At 41.6% G+C, this 22,726-nt stretch overlaps 1 protein-coding gene across 5 annotated transcripts in view; it reads right to left on the reverse strand.

Moving 5' to 3' along the window:
• The window catches only part of TANGO2 (transport and golgi organization 2 homolog), a 32,697-nt gene that overhangs the window by 1,144 nt on the left and 8,827 nt on the right, over positions 1-22,726 (reverse strand). For 2 of the 5 annotated variants that reach the window (XM_074606738.1, XM_074606736.1), the window contains exons 3-8: positions 17,834-17,922; positions 15,894-16,013; positions 14,821-14,935; positions 6,315-6,385; positions 4,023-4,176; positions 2,998-3,102 (exon numbers count right to left, since the gene is read on the reverse strand). In XM_074606738.1, the coding sequence (XP_074462839.1) occupies positions 2,998-3,102; positions 4,023-4,176; positions 6,315-6,385; positions 14,821-14,935; positions 15,894-16,013; positions 17,834-17,922 (654 nt within the window). Of the gene's footprint in view, positions 1-362; positions 470-1,096; positions 1,695-2,997; positions 3,103-4,022; positions 4,177-6,314; positions 6,386-14,820; positions 14,936-15,893; positions 16,014-17,833; positions 17,923-22,726 lie in introns of those variants that run through there. The other 3 variants (XR_012589807.1, XR_012589806.1, XM_074606735.1) reach the window with 3 other exon arrangements.

The raw sequence follows: 22,726 nt of genomic DNA on the forward strand, positions 1-22,726 counted from the left end.
CGTTTATACGGTGCTCAATCAACAACCGCGACTCGCCGTGCAAGCAGTCCTGGTGCCTAGAAATTGCTTCAATATGCAAATACAAAGGAAATAATTGACCAAGTGCTGCTTTAGCATCTCCTGCTAATTAGAAATCTGGGAATGGCCCTTCCCAGGACTTCACCTCAAAGACAAGTCTCCTTTGCTGCTGCCCCCGTCGCAGACACGCGCATGTGCGGGTGCCTGAACACCCCCGCTGAGCAGATGAGCATCAGAAATCTTGCTCCTTTGTAATAATTAATAATCACAGGCTTGTAAAAAGAATACATTCATATATATATATATATTAAAAAAAACCCCCAAAACAGCGATCCATTACTAACTTAATATTCAGCATCCAAAGTAAGTCCAAACAACACCAACGGCAAAGTAAGTGAGGGGTTTAAAATAGCTTGGTATTAGCTGGAGTCTTCTGTCAGCCAGACCGGCACTGAATAATTGAAAAAAGCATGCATTTAAATAGCTTTTTAATTCACAGGTGTTAGAACATATGAAGCGCATCTTAACACCCAACTTCTTCAGCAACGTAAGACTGCAATAATGTCACCTCACAACAAATAGCTATTTTTACTAAAAATCTATGAGCTTTCTCTCTCACTCCAGGCTTTACCATATTACACCCCTAAAGGAAGGAAGCCAAAATTGCACGCGTACAAAACTGCTGATATATGTACACTTCATATTCAGCTTCCGTCTGCAAACGGATCCTTGTTCCTTACCTGCCTGCTGCGGAAGAAAAGAAGAAAACCCAATATTGCTAATTAGACTATCAGGAAACAAGATGTCACAATACAAATAATTTTATTTGGGTCAAAGATCAGCAAGTGCACTCCCAGGATTTTTTCAGTAAAACTGAACAGAGGCTGAACTAAATTTCCTGCCTACTCTCAAATCACGTTTTAGAAAGAAGCTATATTGCTGTATTACCTGTAGGAAAAGAAACGTAAGGAATCCCCGCCCTGCCCTCCCCAGGCAGCACCCTGCAGCGTGGCACCGCCGAAGCGTTTGAATGCCACTGCAGCACCTACGGCTGCAAGGCAAACGCCCCGTCACTCACCGCACACCCGCACCAGCTGCGCTGTCTCAAAAGCTCACGCTGAAGGGAGAGCAAAGTTTGGTAAAAACTTTGGACAGAACAATAAAAGCAGCAAATGTTTCCCCTTGTTGGAACTGAGAACATGTTTAAGAGCCTGCTTAAAACATCTTTGACAAAAAAAACCAACCAACCACCTCAAAACCAAGCACACCCACAACAAAGCAAGGACTTTGTCATGGGCAAAGACGGCCTTGCCCTGGAGGCAGGTGATATTTAAAAATGTATTTCTGATTATAAGTTGCTACTTTAATGTAAAAACAGTCTCTTTGTTTGGTTTTATCCAGAGGATTTGCGAGCCCGATAGGGTACGCTGCCAGTTTATTTAAGTTTTGCTTTCCTTGCTGTTTTTAGCTTGTGGAGGCTGGCACAAAGCATTTACTGGAGCCGAATGGCGTGTTCTCTCTTGCTTTTATTACAGCCCATGCCAAGGGGAAGCTGCTACGTGTGCAGTTTGAATTCATAGCTGCTTGTTTTCCACTGGTTGACGTCTGCATCGACCATGTTGCGCTCCGTGAACGTGACCCGTCCTTCCGCGTCAATGAGAACGACCGTGTTAGTCCTGGAACAGCAGGAGGGTGGAAGGTGAGGCCTTGTGTCCGTTACAGGAATTTGCAGGGTCCCATCCCTCACCCCCAACGGTTTTAGCTCGTTTGTTCTCTTGACCACGTCATTGCCACACTAGCGGGGCAGAAATCCTCCCGGCAAGTTCAGTCCCTTCTTGTGTCCCCCCACTGCTCCGCTTCCCCGGCGCACGAAGCTGCTCGTTTACACAGCGTACGATAAAAGGTTTAACTTTTTTTAGTGCCAAGTGTTCAATGCAGAAGTAGCATAAAAACAAGTTTTTCTTCACAGAATTGTCCATTAAGATTTAAAATTGTTAATAATTATCATAGGACACTGATATACAATCACAGAAGAACTTTTCTCTCTCCAGGAACTTTCCACAGAGGAAATGTAATACTTAAAATACCCTCTGAATACACGGTATAGAGATACTCGGGTTTTGCAGTGGTTTCTTTCTCAGAACACCAACTTCAAACACTTTCAGGAGCGAGCGCTCTCTGCTTATCAGGTCACACCTCCCCAGCGGAGGTGCTGGGGCTGCCTGTGCCAGAGACCGGCCCGACAGAGTCCTCGGCAGCCCTTTGGAGCAGGAATTCCCTGCCAGCAGCAACAGGCTTCACCTCTGATTTTGTCCCCTGGAGGATTAAACGCAAGAAGCGTTGCATTATTCTGTTCTTGCAGCTTTGGCAGAACAGGGAGCAGAAAGTGGGGATCTCTCAGTAAAGCCAGCAACATCAGTTACAGGAAAAGCAGAAATACACGGTCTCTTAAACAGGAGCAATAGGTTTTTAATGTATGAAAGTGGCAGCTACATGTTACACTGACATGCCTAAAGAAACCTCGAACTTCACCATGCAGATGAAACTATTCTTGCTCTCGGAAGAGAAATGTGTTCTGCAGTTCCTCAGATATAGAGGATAATTGTGCTTTTCTCCTAAAAACATGATTTCAAAGCTTTTCCTGTTTTGATAAAATGGAAATTAGAGGTGGTCAGCTGTGCCGCTACACTGGGGAACTGGAGAACTGTATTATCTTGTCTTGGATGAACTGAAGCTACGTCACACTCCCCACCAAAGATGAACCATAACACGTGCTTAAAATGCTCATCAGCAGCAAATCTAAGACTCCGGAGTACTGAGCAGGGAAATGCTGAGCAAGGAAATGCTTTACTGAATTATACTTGATTAATATCTGAACAAATTCAAAGCACTATAGAGTTAAAACTTACAGCAGCATCATTTGGATTTGCGAGATGCTTTGATCCAGGACACTTCTAGTTCTGACTATGAATTGTTTACCTGGTTCCATACCCTGGGCAGCGGACACACACGGCTGCGTACTCGTTCAGTATGGGGCGTATGTAATCCTTCCCTTGGTCTTCAATCGCAGGGTCTGGTAATTGACTGGGAAACAAGAAGTGTTACATTAATAAAATAAAATAAAAAAATCTGCAGTATTAACACATTCATCCCTCTTGAACCAAGCTGTGTTGACTGAGTGGTTGATAGGTAACTATCACTTATCAGAAAGTACAAAAGCGTGAATTGTGTTCAAAACTCGCGTACGAGGAAAACCAAAGATAAAGCAGGTTGTAAGCGCTTTCCCAGAGAGATTCTTTCAAGGTCTTGAACTTCCGTCTCACTTCAAGAATTTTTTTCATATCCTGACAAGTTTTTCATTTTCCTTGTTATTCTTTGTATTTTAGTTCTGTATTTTAGTATCTTTCAGTTTCAACTTGCAGCTTCCCTGACCAGAGGCCTACAGCTGAACCTGGCAAATACTCCCTTACCTCCTTCCCCATTTACCCTAAAATAATTGCCCTTTTGAAGAAGGCAGCTGGTTCTGCTTTGAAACCAGCTCGCTTCTCCACCTCCTCTGTCTGCTCTGGGGAGCAACGCAGACCAGCTGGCAGCTACTGGCCCAAACCTGCTCACGTGTGTGCAGTGAAGCCCCGAGCCTTTCCCTGCGGTGAGCTTCCCCAAAGCGCGCAGCAAGCGCCCTGCACATCCCTGCCTTGCTCTCCCCCCCCGCCCTGCTCTCCTTCCCTTCCTGCCTCTTTAAAAGGAAAGGGCAGAGAGAAACGAGCGTACAGGCTACGAGTACTAAGGCTGCAGTAATACCGTTTGCTGGGCCGGCTGCTTAAAAATCAATATTGTTGGAAGTCAGTCTCTGTGGAGAGCAGGACATTACTTTTGCCCTTCATTACCCAGCTTAGTCAATTAATATAAGGCAGAGGTTTCTTTTCTGTCAAAGCAGTTTCTACACGCAATTTTTAAACTGGTCATATTGCATTTTGAGTAAACGCCAGCTATGGTGTTCTTACGGCTCTTGATTATTCATCACTGTAAGAAGCTCCTGCACCAAGTCTTCTTTGGTGAGGTCTTGACTTCTCCTGACCACTTCTGTGAAAAGCTGCTTCCCGTATTGAAGTTTCTTCCACGGTGTATCCAATAAAGAATTACTCAATCCATATATTCCTATGCGTAAAAAAACCACAAAACACCAAACAACTGGTTGAGCTCTGGAGCAAAGAAAATTGACTTCTGTACTACGCAAAAAATAACTTCATAATTATCTTCTCCCACACAGTCTAAGGGACAGAAACAAATGCTATCAGCAAATTCATCAGGAAACCCATATGATCATTTGCTTATTCTTCCTATTGCTGGCTTTCCTTTTGCTTCAAAAACAAGCGAGGTCTTTAAACTACGTATCAAAGATGTATACCAGGTGATAAACTAAATACAACACGCCTTCAGGCAGGAAGAATCCCCTGGGTGTGTAACTCAGGGTAAAATAACCATTTCTCAACAGCGCTTCTGCACCACTACTACTGACTGGTTTATTAGGGGGAAAAAAATCCACAAAACCACCCCAAAAGCACAGAAAAAACCACCCCAAAACACCCACTTCACAGCATCATTGCTTTGAGTTCACTAAAATTAGCTGAATTTGAGATTTCAGCACTGCTATTAACACCACGGTGTGAAATCGGGGGAAATATCAAAGCCTTGTTTCCCCTCCAGAAGACAACGCTAATAGCGACATTCGGATATTCCGTAACCTAAGCACAAAATAACTCAGAATCATGATATTGTTATTTCTGTAAAGCAACTTCAGCCCTCCAAGCTTTACACGTCATGAAGTTAATGAAATCTGTAATAAAGAGGTTATGTGATAAGTTTAAGATTTAAAAGCAATAACAATGAGGTGTTTGCAGACCAGTCCCTGCGGCCCGCTTCTAGCTGCGGAGTGTCCACGTACTCCATAACGTGCAGGAGGGGAAGAAAAAAATAAATCCATTTCATTGGAAATGGTATCCTGGTGATTTGCAGTTGTCATTACAGATTTCCCAAATTTTACCACAAGGTCTCCTCTTTATCTGCAGGGATGCTACCAAACCCACGCCCCGGTCCTAGAGAGCAGCCTGCAGCAGGCAGGCTCCTGTGCTGGGACGCTGCCCTGGGCTCACGCGCAGCACTTGGGTTGACAGTTTTACTCTAATCCATATTTGCGGCAGTTACTTTTAACCTCTCGTTTGCTAAACTATGAAAAAGAAGTACAACAGAATTACATCATTTTTGCAGTCTACTCTTTTCCAGTTTAGCTATATTAATCATAATTTGGTTTTGCCTCTGATTTTACTCTTGAAAAACACTGCAAAGCAACATTTGATGGCAAGGAGGAGCTTTCTCTTCAGAATTACCCTCCGTGTCTCACCACGATTACCAAACCTTGGCTCTCCCTGAAGACAGGCATGTACGTGGAAAGGGAATTTGTTGTTGAAGCGCAGAGATCACAGTTACCTTTGCTACAGTCTGCAGATACCCAAAATCTGTGTTTCAGTTTGTCATTACAAGTGGCCAGATTTTTAAGGGTTTTTTTTTTTGTTTGTATTTGTATTGTTTTGTGCTTGTAGCTGTACAAAATCGAACAGCCGTTTCCAAGAATTTATGCTGTAATTGCTACAGCACCAATTTCCCTACCAACAGCAACGCTCTGGCCGTTAGCCGAAGCAGGCGAAACAAGCCACTGGCATTGCCTGGCATGGAGCAGCTGCACTGCTCAGAGCTTCTGTGTGTCCCTGCCCATTCACGATGGCTTTTGGTGATGAGGTCTGGAGTGCTGGTCTATCGAGTTGGCTAGCAAACAACTACATTTTAAATATTTTAAATCACGCCGCTTGATAAGACAGATTCTTTATTTTTTTTAAGGCAGCGCTGTCCGTAGGGGAGCACAGTCGCACTCTGCCCGTGACACCGCTGGGTAAGAGGAGCTGGGGCCAAGTCCACGAACCTTTGACAACTCCATTCCTCCCGCCAGACTCCTGTCCTTCAGCCAGTTACCGAAGCAGCACCACACTAACGGCGGAGCAGGTGGGTGTGCTGACACGGATAGAAGCTTGTAATGAACTATTGATTCTTTACTGAAATTTATTCGTAAATACTTAAGTGAATTTAAGGACATTTAATTATTTATTTTTTTAAAGAGAATGCAAAGAAAAAGTTAATGGAGACCATGCTTAGACAGATAAATTACTAGAGCAATACAGTTACGTTCTGACTCCTTCAAAATAACAGAGAATAATATTCAGACCTTTCGGAGTAAAACCTACCAGGATTTAGGAAAACAGGTTCTGGTTCTCCTTTGTTTCCATAGTAGCAAATTACATCTCCTTTGGTGGTACTGAAAAATATAAATACGAATGTCTCCTTGAAAAACCAGCAGCTTCTGTATTTGCTTATGCTCTAATTTCATGCAATCTTCAAACACAGCAAGACGCTTCTCCCACAGTTACTACCATGACACCACAGCCCAGAGATTAATTGATGAGTTCTGTTACTCTCCTCCTCAAAACACTGTATTAGCTGTACCGCTGTCAAATAGCGCCACTATCGTTTTTAAACATAACTGTAATAAAATTCAGTAAAGCCCCAGAACCGCTGCATGGGAAGTAGCCAGGCTTAATAACAAAAGTCCGTATGGGTTTCGGTAACTGGAGATTTCATTACCTGGGGGAAGGGGGCACGTTAGATCAAAGGACAGTCCTTCACAGCAAGTATCGTTTTCTCATCATCTCTTTCGACTGGCTACTGCGTTCCGAGAGCCTGACTACCATGGGCTGCTTTAGCTGGCAGAAGTGAAGTTTTGGGCTCACTGACGGCAATGCCCCAGGGCACAGCTGGGTCCTTTAAGTGACAGATGTGCATTTCCAGGCCGTTTTCAGGTAGCGGCAGTTGCTGTCTCTAACGGGAGGCGCTGGCTCCAGCACTCCCTCTCCTGTGCAAAGTTTCGCAGGGGGATCTCGCGTAGCGTTCAAAGACAGCTGCCAACACTGCAACCAACCCTCCCTTGGCAGAGAAGATATCAGCATACCCGAATAGCATAGATTTTTAGGTAGTTGTACCAATACTGACAACACAAATACCAAATCAACTGATAAGAAAAAAAGAAATAATCAAGAGAGTCATCAATAAGCCTTGAGTGTCTCGTGGGACACAGAGGGTGGGGAACGGACTGCCATGAGGTGGCTCCCTCCCCGCATCCCTCAGTCCCATCAGCTGATGTGAAATAGCAATTCCTGAGATTGCCCCCCCTTTTTTTTTTTTTAATTTGCAGGACACAGCCATAAGGTCATATAATTCTGTATGTCACTCTCGTGATTTACTTGTTCACCGTGGAAGAGAGTATTATTCCAGTTACCAACAAATACATTCTGACTAATTCAGCTTTTAATTTGGCCCCCAAGCTCTAGCTCCTTAGATGGCAGATAGACTTTTAGAATTAAAAAAACAAACACAGACACAAAACTTGCAGTTAAGGTTGAATTTGGATTGTGTAGCATAAACCATAATACAGCGGAGAAGCCATTTCCAGCTCCTCATTTGTTCCTAAGATAAAAAGGCGTATCTGTGCCTCGGTGCAAATAAGAGTATATAGAATGCAGTCTCATTAATGAGGTACTGGAAGTTAAATTGCTCTGCGTAAGTTAGCAGCCGCTACTCAAACCTGAATAACAAGCAAAACAGTCTTGATTTAGCTGTTTATATTCTTCTTAAAAAAGCCATTCTGAAAGACGTTCTACAGCATCCTTTGTAAGACAGCCAAATGAAGAGGGAAATATTAACTTATTAATTATACAAGTCAGAAGAGGCAAGAGGAGGAATACAAAAACCCCCACATAAAGCAAAACCAAAACTGCCTTTCCTCCTCTGGGCACCACTCTTCCTTCCTCCTCCCAAAGCCAGGAGACTTTCCTGGTGCCTTACGGAAGGACGTGCAAAGTTTTCGGCATAGTTAGAGGACAGCAATTACAGCAGGTGGTATTTGCATATTGTTGCTTTTATTGTTAAATATCATACAAGAAGCTCGCAGTTATTCAATTTACAATTTATCTACTCTTAAAAGAAAGGTGGCCTTTTTTTTTTTTTTTTTTTGAACTTTCCTCTAGTGGCTTAAAAGACATCTATTTTCCTTATCTTTGTTTCTCTTTTCAACATTAAGATCCTCGTTCAAATTTTCCTGTGAGAAAGGTTTACTACAGTTTCGCATAGTTTACTATGAGAAAGTGCTGCTGAAAAGTACAGGCGGAAGTGCCGGTACACACAAGTTCCGAATTAAAAGTCACACGGAAAAAAGGTAGAGTTGGTTCAGGAGCAGGTAAACACAGCAATCAGGACAAAAGCTGTTTTCACCAGACACACATTTTCTTTGTTGAATAAGCTTAAGTATTAGAAATAAATTACTGAAAGAGTGGGAAAAATCTCTAATGAAACACCTATTATACTGGTTCAGCAAACTTTTTTGCCATTATCTGCAGAAACATTTGTACGAGCAAAAATGAGCAAAAGGTGTATTTCCTGAAACTATTTTTATAGTCATGTCATACACAATGAGAAGTCTTTGACTCTTTTCCCTACAACTAGCTCCTTCAATTAAATTACCAAGCTATTTTGCATTTAAACTAGATGGACAGTAGTACAAATTCTCTAAAGTTTCCAGTACAAGAGTCCCGTACATCTGTCCTTTAACTGGACTCTGCCAGGCCTTCAAGGAGCCAGGAAAAGCTTTAGCTAGCCAGAGAAGCTGAGCCGTGCTTTCTGTGGCTGCAAATACTAAGCTACGTATCTGAGATGCCGGGGACCTTACAGGAGTAAAAACGAACAGCGTTCAAAGGATCAACAGACCTTCCACGAGGAGATCTGGGTGTCTGAGTTCGGTTATTCAAAACCCAAAACCTTTGAAACCAGGATGATGTTAATCATCTTGCTCAAAGCGCGTTATGGCCCTTGCAAAGCCTCACATAAACAAAGTCTAGACCCAGGCTGAAAACGGAATGGAAGTTAGACTTACTGTTCCCAAGGTCTTGTCTATTAATGTTAGGTTAGGACCGGCTGGCCATTTTAGCAAGGTCAGGTCGTTCCTCTCCTCAGCATTCTTGGTGTTATCTTTCTGGCCAGCTGAGGGTTAGCGTAAGGGACGTTGAGGTGCCTGATGCCCGTCTGTCCCAGCCGGGGTCAGACACACGCCTGGTTCCGATCCGTACATGAAGGGTTGGCACACGACTAGTACTAACACTACAAAGAATCCCTTGGCAGCTAAAAGAGGAGAGCGTTGAGCTGAGCTGTCATTAATAGACCGGTCTGATTTCTCGCCCCGGTCACATGCCAGGAGACAAGCAGCCACATACACAGAACACTGGCACATCGCGTTTGCCACGAACAGGGGCACAGAAAGCGCAATGTGCAAGTAAAGTAATTTAGGTCACCTCAAGCTACTGAATTGGTGTATTCATGGAGCAAATGATTTATATTGTATCTCAAAAGCAAGAAGCAGTACTTCAAAAAATATAATCCATAAATAAGAAGTAATACACTACAGACAATGACTAAGCACAGGGAGAACAGTAAACCAAAGTTAAAAAAACAGGAAAAAAAGTTGGCTGTTAATGGCCTATTTTAACGTTAAGACTTGGGTCATTAAAAAAGTTTGACGCTATAATAGCAATTATAAATATACTACAAGCATTTTATTAATGCTTAAGCAGATAATGGTTTGCTTAAGCAAATAAGGCAAAATCAGTAAGGTCGTTACAGGGTTGGGTTTTTTCCAGTTAAGACACCAGCAATTACACAGACAATTTTATTGGTGCATTAAATACTCTCTTTTCAAATTATCTGTGTCTGCTGTAGAATGTCTATGAAGAGAAAAGATCAGCACAATTCCTGTCACCTGATGTCTCAAAAGACAGATTTTTAGGGGGAAAGGTAGGCAAACGGCCCAAGAAGGCGTAGAGCACAGCTGTAAGGCAAGTGCTGCCGTTAAGGCGAGCCCACGCTGAGTAAGTAGGCACTGCTGGCTTCCTTCAGCAATGGCTTTTTATGCGAAGGAATATTACCATCTAGCATCTGCTCCGAGAGTCTCGTGACTGAGAAATTCAGTAACAAGATCCCCTGGAGTTTAACAAAAAGATGGGGACTACATACAGACTGCAGGGTCACTAACTCAGACATCTGTATCTTACTGTTTCTACATTCCACGTTCCCCCAGATGCGTGTTTTCTATTACACTTCCCTCCGCTGCAACCGCTGCTGTCTTCTGTCAGAAGGCTGAAAAGGCTGAAGCCTTCCAAGAGACTTCTGAAAACTGGATGCTTCCAAACTCTAGTTCGGCGTGCCAGCCAGCTGTGCCCTTCCTGCTGTTTGCAGATACTCAGTACTGCACATAAAGGCAGAAGCCAAGACGAAAAAAATCACTGTGAGCTCGATCACAGCAAGAGCCTGGAAATCCTGGCCTGGACTCAGTTCTCTTCCCACCCAGCTTTACAAGTATAGACACCAATTTCATTGGAGAAATAATAAAGATGTAATTACAGCGATGACAATAGGACCCAACAGACTTTTTTTTTTTTTTTAAAATAATTCTAGCCACAGCTGAAAGCAGAAAGAAACTAAAACTACATAAAAATTATGCTCTTAGATACATCATTCTGTCAAAAAAATGTAAGCAATAATAAATATTCTAGGAAATATTCTAGGCAGCATAAATCTCAGTAGTAATAGATGCTTCACAACAACATGGAAGTCATGCAGAGTTTGCCAGAATTATTCTTAATGCTGGTGAAATACAAGCAATGTCCTTCTGCACCCCTGCCCTGCTTCAACGTCAAGGCGGCTCCAAGTCACGTTCAACAAAACCACGGACAGAAAGGAAAAGCAAGACGTAATGAGGCAGTAAAGCTCCACAGGGTGTGGTTATCCAAGTGACCATTCCCTGGGCACTGAGCTCTGCTCGTCTAACAGGGTGAATATTTTACAAACAAGGACATTGGGTTGTTTTATGAATAACGTGTGCATGTATTTTTTGCACAAGGAGAAAAGATGAAATTAGCAGCTTGAAATGCTGAACAGTAGTTTCAGCCGAGTAGTATGGTTCATAGATTCTTTTCTTCCATGTTCATGAGCTAATCAGAAAATTCTTTCTGTTCCGAGGCTAAAAACAAACACCAAATCACCAACTATAAAGGCTGAACATTTTTGTACATATACCACCTACCATCAAATAACACGGTGAAAAGAATGCTGGTGGATGCTCACAGCATACAAAACTTGCTTTAAAGCACTACTCTGATTTTGTTGCCAGTGTCTAAACCTTTCTTTGGCGTTGCCCTAATTTCTGAGGGCAGAAATTTCTTCTGCTTCCTAATTTCTTGTGCCTGAGCCAGGCAGAACCTGACACCAGAGGGAAGAGAGAAAACAAAAACCTTTTTCAGAAGCTTTTTTCCTTCTTTGACATTGGACTGTCCATCTCATTAGACTTGTAAACGACCGAGGATCTATGCAGAAATATTTCAAAGGTGGTACATGGAGCACGTTAGAGAAGTACCTGGACACCTCGTTCCCACGAGGAAGTCACAAGGAGCAGAAGGTGGCATTAGGAGAGACAAGGCGTGAGAAGAAATGGAAGTGAGCTCACAGAGCAATCCTGACAGCTTGCCATCTACGTTCTGCCCACGCCAGCAGTCGGACCCCACCCCACTTTTCCCTGGAAGGGCTCCTAAGTCTGATCTCTGGCGAGCAATCAAATCCCTGCCGCATAGCCGTGCCTTGATAGCCACAGCGAGGGAGACAGCCCACGTTCCTGAGACCTGGTCGCACTGCTCAGGGGCTTTAATCTTACGGGGCCCTGCACTATCACTTAACTCTTCACCCAAACACCTTTTCTTCAGTTTGCTTTTTTTACCTCATCAATGATGTTGCTATATAACTAACCAGATGGAGATTCCCGTATTAAAAAAAGAAAACGTATCTAGAGTATATATGTTTATTTATATAAACACTTTAAACCACATATTTTATATTACATATTTGTTTATCTATTTCGCACACACACACACTCCAACACCACTGCGTTGAGGATCTGCAGTTTCAACTGGAACTCAGTCCTAGCCATCACCCCATCAAGGATAAAACCCGTTATCAACCAAACCTCACTCTCCAGATCAGGACATGAAGAATACATTCAGTACATAATCTCTGTTTTCAACACATTACCAAATTAGTCAATGCAGGTGATGTTATAGTTGACTACATTTCCCCTGGCAGGACTGAAAACTGCCCGTCCCAGGGGAAGCAGAAAAGCTTCCATGAAAGGCCTTTTTCTGCAGCTCCCTCCAGCTGACTTGTTTTGTGAGGGACAATTCTTCATCTACTCCTTCTGGAGAAAGGGATTCACGCCTATTACGCAGGGATCTGATTGCACATAAACAAGGGGGCTCTAACTGACAACCTGTCAGAGGCTCTACGCTTGCTGGGAGAGCGACAAGAAGCTGCCATCCAGTTTGTCCTTCAGGGCAGCCTGTGTGACACGCTGGGCAGCAGGGAGCGCGAGGGAGCTGCTGCCACCACAGCCCTAACACGCGAGAGCCCGAGCAGGTGCAGCAGGTACATCTGTTGGACATAACCACAGGATTCCCCAAGCCAGAAACGCTGTCCCGGTCACCGAGAGCAGCTCACTGTTACTTCTGGTATTGCCGCAAAGGGAGAAAGAAGGAAAACTGCTCTGAATCTCAAGCAGACATTTTCCTAGAGATCAGTCCCGCCTCCAATTACCTTGTTCTTTTCTCTCAGACCTACTGATAGTCTAAATTGGAGGAGCAGCAACACCGCCTTCTTAGAAGCTAATTTTGCAGCCACAGAAGACTCCAAACAGACACTGTTTGCCATATGCCAGACATTCAACATAGAAGTACACTGAGCATAACGGAACAGCTCTTCGTGACTCTCATACCCAGCAGGTACAGCAAGATAATAAACTGAAAACATCAGGAAACTAAACGTACCGAGTATTTTTAACAATACAGTATTCTTATTAAAAAAATAAATGAATAGCATTTAAATTGGCATCACAAGATGCCACAGAGCAACCAGATTACACTGGAAGTGACAAAACCCGTACGTGTTTAAGAGTCACACAAAGCTGCGGAAATAAACGACTGGATTTTACGACCCGTATGGTGGTTTCCAGCTCTCCCCCTCACCTCTACCACCCAGCATGCTGTCACCATGATAATACAGAGAGACGATAAAAATTTCTTTTCCTGAAACACGTACCTGAAAACTCAAACATTGTAAATCTCTCTCTAAATGTGCTCCTTACAGTCGGCAGTACCATGTGCTCAGATATACCCCTCCCCAACAGGGCTTCATTTACACTTTCAATTTGAGTTTCCTCTCCATTTCACACCACTCCAACAGAGCCGATCGCTACTTGTTACACAACAGAAGAACACATTAAGAATAGTCTTCAGTCTTCACTTTGAACAGTAACATGGCCCAACAAAATAGTATCAACTACAATAACATTTTCTATTTACATGGAAAAGTAACTTTCATTTATATACTACATTTCTCTCAGGAGTACTTCTAATTTCCTAAAATGACAAGTTTGCATGTCTTCTAGAAATTGCTCTGCATCATTAGCTTGCCAAGAATTTCATTTCATCAGAGTACCCAAGGCTAAGGACATGTCAAAATGGAGAAGTTAATCAACACGTAGAGCTTTCAGAGCGATACTCAGCAAGGAATTATGACCCGCATCACCATGGCAAGACTATTCAATTGAGGAAACAATTCCCTAGCAGCCTAGCATGGAGGAATAAAGCAAACAAAACCAACACGTGAGTGATTGCTTTAACAAATAATGGCACTCGAATCTACTTTAGTATCATTATACTAGCAGCCGTTATGACTATTCTACTTACCTAAATTAGAACAAAACCTCAAACTCACCCACTGCTTGCTAGGTCACACCTTGAATATCGTGTTTGCTTGAAAACACAGTAAGGCTATTTCTTTGCAGTTACAGAGAGCCTTCCAATTTGTGAAAGCTGGGCGGGCAGCACCATGCGTTAATCTTCACGGACCACCTCCTCCGAGCTCAGGAGCGATGCATCCTGACAGAGAGGAAATCAGGCAAAAACGCCCGGAGGGCTGCGTGGATGGACACGGAGCTCTGTAAACCTGTGCGCACACACGTGCGCGTACAGTGGAAAGCACTGTGCCAACTACAGTGACTATAATCAAGTATCCAAGGTGCGTTCTTCAGCAACGAAACTTGAAGGAGTTAACGTATTTGTGACGTACTGATTTTTTTTTAACGTTGCAGCAAAGATTAATGATACAGCCAGTCTGACAGGAATAATGGCTTGAAAGCTTTCAGCTGTTCTAATCCTGCCACAGCATGCCACCTCTCGGAGGAAAAAAAAAATCTGAAAAATTATGGAGCCACGGTTTCTTTTTCTCTGAAACACAAGCCACATAACCTTCAGGGTAATGATCGACTATGGCCTATTAGGGAGAGCGTCACAAGAAGTTTTGCAGGAAGCAATGATTAGAATACAAGATAGCTCTCCGGTGTCTGAAAGATGAAAAAATAACACAGGAAATTATGACTAGAGTAACATTAGGACCTTACATGCCAACTAGCAAAAAAGAAGAGCTCTAGCTTTAGTTTGTGACGGGCTTCTCTACTGTTACACTGCTGTGCTAAGAAGTATATGTGCGCCACTGCTGTTACCCTTCTCCCTTTAACATTTGAACTGTGATGTTTTGTAGACTTACTTCAAGTCAGCTGCTAATAAATTAAATCCATTGTAAAGATGTCCTTCTACTGAAACTTTCTTCAAGTAGGAGTAGCTGTCCAGATCTGTAGTCAAGAAGTTTGTTACAAGAGCACCTAAGAAAGAGAAGTACGTAGAGCAACTTGGATGCGAGAAGTCACTATTCTGACAGGCTTGGTGAAACAAAATGTGAAAGACAAGATTCCTGTTGCCAACAGGGTGTAACAGTGGAAAAAAACAACCAACCAACAAGCTTTTAAAAGCCTTACAGCATTGTATCATGTTCGCATTAAGAGCTTGACTTTTACTCTGAAGAACTCAGTCAAAAGCTCTTGGTCAAAATTTCTCCAGAATTCATATTTACTAATTATTCTGTACCGGAGGTGCCTTTCCTCTCCTCCCACCTTGCCAAACTCTTTCTTGTCTTGCTTCATTTCCCTCATGTACAACCATAAAATGAAATACAAATGACACGGTTCATTTCTTTCTCTGTATAACATGTTTTGCCATTGCAAACTATTCCCAGGGCAGTACCATATGACAGTTTACTTTAAAAAAAAGCCACAGATGCGCTCTTTCAGAAGAGTTTTTCTTTTCCTATTATTTCTGCTCCTCTGATTTATCAATGTGTAGGGGAGAAGACACTACAATGATCTTTTAGGTAAACCTCCAGCATAATCCAAGTTGCCTTGTTTCCCTGACTTCGGTGTTTGTACAAGAACATACACATTTTAAAAAGTCAACTGGATTCTAAGTCTAGCTCAATGCTTGTCTAGTTGTTCTGACTCTTAATGAGAGTTACTTTCAAGAGAAGACAGTTGGGGCTGCATTTCTTGTCAGGCTCCAGGCACTGCGTCTTGGTTTACTTTTACCAGCTTGTTTAGAATATCATTCTCCAAGTCAAGTTCCCCACGCAGGCGCTCAAACTCCTCAGTTCACAAATTCTGTTTACAGCACATAACCATTTTATCTGTCCATAAAGTGGTGTTGAAAAAATAATACTGTAATCATCACTATTTTACTGGGACACCAGGGCTTGTTTATCCATTTTCTTCTATTTCTACTCCTTCATACCTCTTCCTTTTGCATTTTTATCAATCTTTGGCTGCATATAGTTGGTCAGGGCTGCCATCTTGCCTTTCTTACTGATTCCCAGCCATGTCCCACCTTCTTTGCCTTCCTCCATATCCAGACCTAATGGAATAAGCAAGGGTTAAGTTATTACATTCACTTTAAAAAATCTCAAGCTTAAATCATGATTTCTTAATGCAGATCCTGAGTCTTGATCAGGCTGGATAAAATGGAGTAGGTACAAGACTGTCTCCCTGCACAAGTGAGGTACGCCCACTGAAATCACCCACCCTCCAGCTCTGCACTATCAAATATCCTGCAAGCTACTGCAATAAGAGATAAGAGATAGTGAGAAAATTAAATTTAAAAGCAAAATCATAAGCCTTCCCTATATGCTAAAATACCTATAAAACTTTAAGTAAGCTGAGAATGCTTGTTAGCTCAAAAGCAAGTCTCAGAAGATTAATGTTATTTGGAAGTTTAAATTCACAAGTAACCAGAAAAATCTAGAGTTGGCTAGGTAACTGATAGAGATCTTGGGCTCTGGCAACAGTAGTTTACCTTGAGGAGGGGGAACCCACAAAACTGAAGCCCACAACCAAACCTCTTGATAGAAAATCCAAGTTAAAGCCCCCCCCCACCTATTTGCCATGAGCTCCTGTTAACCAGCAAGCACCGCACGGGAAAACAAGAACTAGTTCAATCTAAGATGTATACAGTTAGAAACCTCTCAATTCCGAATCATCATGTCATATGATAATTTTCATTAGAAGATCAAAAGAACAGGTTTTGGATCCTTATTCAGAAGTTCCTTTCTTTCTTTGGTATCCAAAACTTCAACCTCGAGTTTAGCCATATCACGTCTTTACGCAATAGCTCTACTGCTGTCCTCTGCCTTAACTGAAAGGGTCACAAAGAAAACCATACAGCTTTGTGGACCAATGCCCAACGACTAACATATAGCAAGTCACGTTTCCCAAAATTGCTCTAAGTGCAAAATTTTTTTCATTTTTAAGTCACACAAAGAATAAATTTGATTTATTTTGCTTCAACTTGCTGCTTTCATTTGAGATAGCATGATTAACTCAAAGGCATATAGTCATGGGATCTCCACAGATACCCCACTGGATGGGGAAAATACCAGTTTCTTGTGCCAAATATGGACAGAGCTGACAAGGGTATAAAAGACAAAAATTCAGGACGCTTCAGTTTTCAGGATAGCTTTTTGTTTGTTTGTTTTAAACTGCAAGTCAAAAATCTTACATTTATCTTACAAAAATCTTACATCTTAATCTGCAAAGTCAAAATCTTACATTTAAACAATGCGTTGTCTTCCAGAGCTTTATTTCTGTGCCTGAGAAAAGGCAGAAGTATTGATAATACTTAAAAATGACTACAGACAGATTCCCTACAAGGGGAAGCAGAGCTGAGCGACTGCACGATCAGTTCAGCAGAACGTAGACACAAAAGCTAATAAACTGATGGATCAATAACTAAAATTATTCTGTAGCCTATAAATTATTAACCGATATGAAATGAGAAAGTTTTCACTTTCCTGAGGCTTGGTTTAATGATTTCAAGTCACTATCACAGACAATGAGTCTGAGGAATAACGAATGCCACCTCTATTTCAAGAGGTATTTCAGTGTATCTGACAAAGCTAAAGTAATCCTTTGTGATGGACAAATTAACTGCACTGCTTGGACTGAAATCAGTTAAAAAACTTAAAACTGGGAAAAAACCCCACAATATACTAAAACCCAAATAAGATAATAACATTACAACTCATCTTTCAAACCTATGACAGGTTTTCCCCAGATGTATAGGGAAGAAGCATATTTCTTATTATAAATGCAACGCCACCACCCCAGTAACAAAAAATCCAGGCCACAGTTTCCTTATAAATCGTATGAAACCCACTCAAAACAAGAAGACATACATACCACTGAGGATCTCATTGCTGCTGTCCCAAAAGTCTGCCGATTTGGATGGTCTGTGGTAAAATTCATCTCTATTAGCTGCTAGAATAAGCCTGTAGAACACCGGAGGAAAAGGATACTATTACTTACAAATAGGAACTTCACAGTACAGGCAGGAACGGAATCCAATTCTTGGCACAGCATTAGCTCATTTAAAGTATGAAACCATCCTTTATCCTCCTGTCTCACCTTTATCCCTCAGTGCAAAGGTCGAACGACGCCCGACAGCAGCTCTCTCTCGTCTTGTGACGTTCAGCAAGTCTATCTTGTGGGAACAAGGCAGCTATTGCTTTAGAGAATAACGCTTCCAATGCAAGAGCTTGAATTAAGATCGCATAAGCAATCTTAACATTCCTCAGCATATGAAGTTCCAGCTTAATTAAGGAAAATTTAAAGGTAACCCCCACATTTATAGGTAACAAAAAAAGTCTGAAGCACGAGAGTATGTTTTTACTGGATCATTCCTTAGGATCATGTAGCCATAGTATTTTTTAATCTAACTTTCGACACCTGAAGCTCTGTTTATGTGGTTCAAAGATACAAGTCAGATGGTTTTGTCCGTAAGTACACAGAACAGAGACGAGTCTGTGATAGTCTCGAAGGTCCAGCCCCACTGAAATTTGTTTGAAGAAATGACGGCACGCTCAAGGAGGCAGAGAAGGAAAGGGGGAAGGCAGGGGTTTTTGTGACAATCATCAAGAGGTATTTTGGTGGGGCTTTTTCCCTTCTGTTTTTTGTTGGTTTGTGGGGTTTTTGCATGCGTAGTTGCTTGCATAACCTGAGTTCTGCTAGAACAGTAGGACAAAATAGTTGAATCGTTAATGAGAGTCAGCTCATGAAGCAGAGGAACTACAAGCAGCCCCGGAGGATACACATTCAGGAGGTAGGAAGAAGTTATGAAAAATAATATGCAACTGAAAAATGCTGCCAGATGAAATCCATTATTTATATTTAGAAATAAACACATCACGCCACAAGACCAAGCGCTGTCCTGACAAAAAGCGTGTTGCAGCTCTTCACGTGCCATCTAAAATCTGATTATTTTAGAAAACATACAGATATTAAAAAACACCAGACATTATTAAGAAATGGCAGCAACAGAAAATTCTGCTAGCTATGCCTGGTTCCCTCTGCTCTGTGCTTGGATAATTATCATAAATGGCACCTGCAGACTTGAAAGACCAAGTTCAAGGTGATATTTAAGCAGCAGCGGACATACAAGACAGGACGGGTCTTCCTGAAAGGTCCCAGGCTTGGCAGCAATGCAGATCAGCCAAATTCAATGGGAACACCAGTTCAAGCCAGTCAGGCTGGGAATGTAAAGCAGGTAAGATTTAACGAGTCCGTACAGCCAGACAGCTTCAGAGGAATTTAGAACAGTCTCGGCTCTTGGCCTTTGAAAAGCAAAAGCTCTTTCTCGGTCCATTTCATCCAGCAGAAGTTATTAAAACAAAGCAAGTTGTTCGGTGTGCTCCCTTTTGTAATTGTAATCAGCTATACCGAAAATAAAGACGACTGACACTTCGATGGCACCCTTCCTGTAAGGAAGATGCTTCATATTTTGCTCAGCAAAGACAGTATCTGTTGGAAAGCACAGGGTATGTACATTTTTCTCTTTCTAATGCCAAATAATCCTAATACCATTCTTTCAGACTCGCGTTATTTCTCTTCTTCTAGCTGATTCTAGTCTATGATCTATAGGCTTTCAGCTGGTTTACCAAATTTCTGTCATCTTGCTTGAATACCCTCCATTTACAGCATCCATCCTCCTTTAACAGATTTTTATTTAAATAAACATCTCTACTGTTAAAAAATAGTTTAGCTGAAGTGGATTTCTCATTTCCTGAAGCTCCAATTATATTTTACCTTCAATAATTCTTGACATGAAACCACAGTTTGTTTACAGTATCTAAACACCAAAAATAAGCAGGTCTTTCTGGTGTGATTGAATATTCCCCATCTCAAGTTTAATACAGACTCCTAAATTTAGCACAAAGCTAGCGTACAGGACTGCTATAATCAAAACATCTTCATTTTGTCTTTTATTAAACATAATCATACTGAAAAGGAGCAATATTAAGTGACCCTCATCTTCTAATAAATTGCAAGAAGCCTGTTCAGCTATTTTTATAGCTGAAATAATTCAACTGTATTAGGATTTACGTATTGAGATTTATTTTAATGTTGAAGCAGAGAGATGAAAACATGAGAAATCATTCCATTAAAGCAATTTCCTACAATGTAATTCAGTTCCATAAAAAAGTTTCTATGATTATAGCTTTGAAGCTCGAAACACGTATTTATTTGTAAGACGCACACAGTATAGTTCAGAAATACGTAAAGGCAGCATGTTACCTTTGACAATAATAATAGCCTACAGTAAAGCGTTTCTTACACCGCACTAAACTTTACTACGAATAGGCCTGTGGAGAGAACACCAAGGGAAACGGCAGAACAGCAAGTCGCAAGGATACAGGAAGGTAGATCCGTTAGCGTATCACAAAGGTGGACTGTAAGCCTTTTGCTTAATTAGGCGCTCATGAAAATTGGCCAATGTACAGCTCTAGAAACCAAAGTCTGCCTGGATGGAGAGTTCTTTTAAGTGTTATGGAGAACACGTTTTAGTTTGAGAAGGTTTATTGGCTACAAGAAAATGGCCAATGATACACAGTTTGCCTTTTCAACTTTTAATGCCTAGTTCAGACAATTTCTTTTAGTTAGAGATGTGCTTTCCAACAGACTCTGTCTTTGGTGGGCAAAGTACTGAGCATCCTCCTTACAGGAAGGGTGCCACTGAAGCGTCAGCCTTCTTCACTTTCTCTAGAGCTGATGACAGTTCTTTATCCATAGTATTTCTAATGTGCAACCGGCACCTCGTGATCATGTTTTAAAACATTGTGTTAGTGGAGAGATGAATTTGCAGGGAAGTCCAGAAAGCAAAGTAGAGGACAGTAAGAAAAGTAGTGGTAGATGCCTGTTTTAACGTGGACAGACAAATTATCATGTCTGCAGGAATCCCCTTTTGCTTGGGAAAACCATTCCACTACCTCACCATGAAATACACAGAGCTATAGCAGAGTGTAACACACACGAGTTGTCAGGAAAAACGACGCTTAGCAAGAGACTCGTATAGAGAGGTCTAACTTGGTCTAACGGCTCTAATACTGCCTGGAGAATTAGGAGGGCTGGGTCCCATTCCCAACTGACACGCAGACCCATGTCCTTCAGAAATCTGAGGCAAAGGTGAAAAATCCTTAGGAATAATTGAAGAAGAATGAACTTCAACATTCTTCCAAATAAAGAAAAGCAAAAAGATTTAGTTACGGTGTGTTAAGGCAAAAAAAGGGGACTACAGTTATGTATCTGGCGTTAAAATTGGACCCCAAGAGCACTATGCTCTGGCACTTATCACCGAAACAGATGGCTCCGGGTAGTTTCTCTCGGAGGTACAGAGCACGACATCGCTTAACAAAAGGTACTGCGAAAGCTACATACAACTATTCCTGAAGTTGGGCCAAAGCATCTCAAAAGTGTTTTTTTATTTTGACACTGATGGCAAGTTGGTTTCTGCTATAAATCAATAATTTCAATCTTGATGTAACTTTTTCTAGCAAGCAAACTACTACAAGTTTTACTTTTAAATATTGATCATGGCAGGAAGTTCACTTGGCAAGCAACTGCAGTTTATATCCAAAGGATTTTCCCAAGAGGCATCAAATTGATGAATGTCTCTTTCGCTAACTAGCAACACAAAGAAAGTCAGCCTAAATAAATGGAGATATTAATTCAGCACCAGTCACATCATAAACAAAACCCCTTTTTAGGCAGATTCCAGATGCAGAAAGGAATGCACTCTATGGACAATTGAGGGTTTGGTTCTCATTTCCTTTCTTTCTATGGAATGGCATCTGCTTTTCAATACAAAAGGGCAGAAAAACAAGTCAATGAACGGCACAATGATTTACTGAGCATACCGACTCTGACGTTTCTGGATGAATACCCACACTTGTACCCCACAAAGTAACGTGGAACCGATCCAGTCTGTATCAATCCAGAAACCAATAGAACTCTGCAGTCTTCTTACTGCTCTGAAGTCTTACCTTCCTGTTACATACTGAATGTACTCAAAGACACTGATGTCAGATATGAACTTTTAAAATTAAGGGCTGTAACGGGAGAGAAAATTATTACAAGAAGTTTAATGTTTGGGAAACTCGCCGTATGACATCAACGCATCCAGTGAAACTTACCTAGAAGCATGGATGCTTATTTTGTCTTAAGCTTTTGGCTAAGGATTTCATACACGACTATTAGTTTATTACCTAAAATTTTAATTAAATTTTAAATTTTTATTAATTTTAATTACATAAAATTGTAACATGACTGTTAGTTTATTGCCCAAAATTTTAATTGCAAGCAGATTTGGGGGAGGGGGAAGGCTAGGACATTTACTGTAAGTTCCTTATTCCCTAGTTCGCAGCACTACTTGTTTTACATGGATACAGGAGTATAATCAGTTTGAGAGCAGTGAGATTTGACTTCCAGTTTTTTCTGAAATTGTATATACTTAATTTTAGGACAAAGAGCAACTGAAGATCTTTAAGTACACGTTGTCCCAAAGGCAAATCGGTAGGCATAAAGAACTGTGAGGATACCTTGACCTCAACCAGCCATATTTGAAAAAGCACCCGCACCTATTCGTAAGGGTCCGTCAGAACCACAGTGGCAGAGCCAGCAGGAGTAGCCACGATGTGACACGGAGCAGAGCAGGACACTAGTCAATGAAAAAGAAGGTGCTGTCTTTGGAGGAAACAGGACAAAGCGACAATTCAAAGTCAACCAGAAGCTATGTAAGCA

This window comes from Larus michahellis, chromosome 13, assembly GCF_964199755.1.
Source record: "Larus michahellis chromosome 13, bLarMic1.1, whole genome shotgun sequence".
NCBI lineage: Eukaryota > Metazoa > Chordata > Aves > Charadriiformes > Laridae > Larus > Larus michahellis.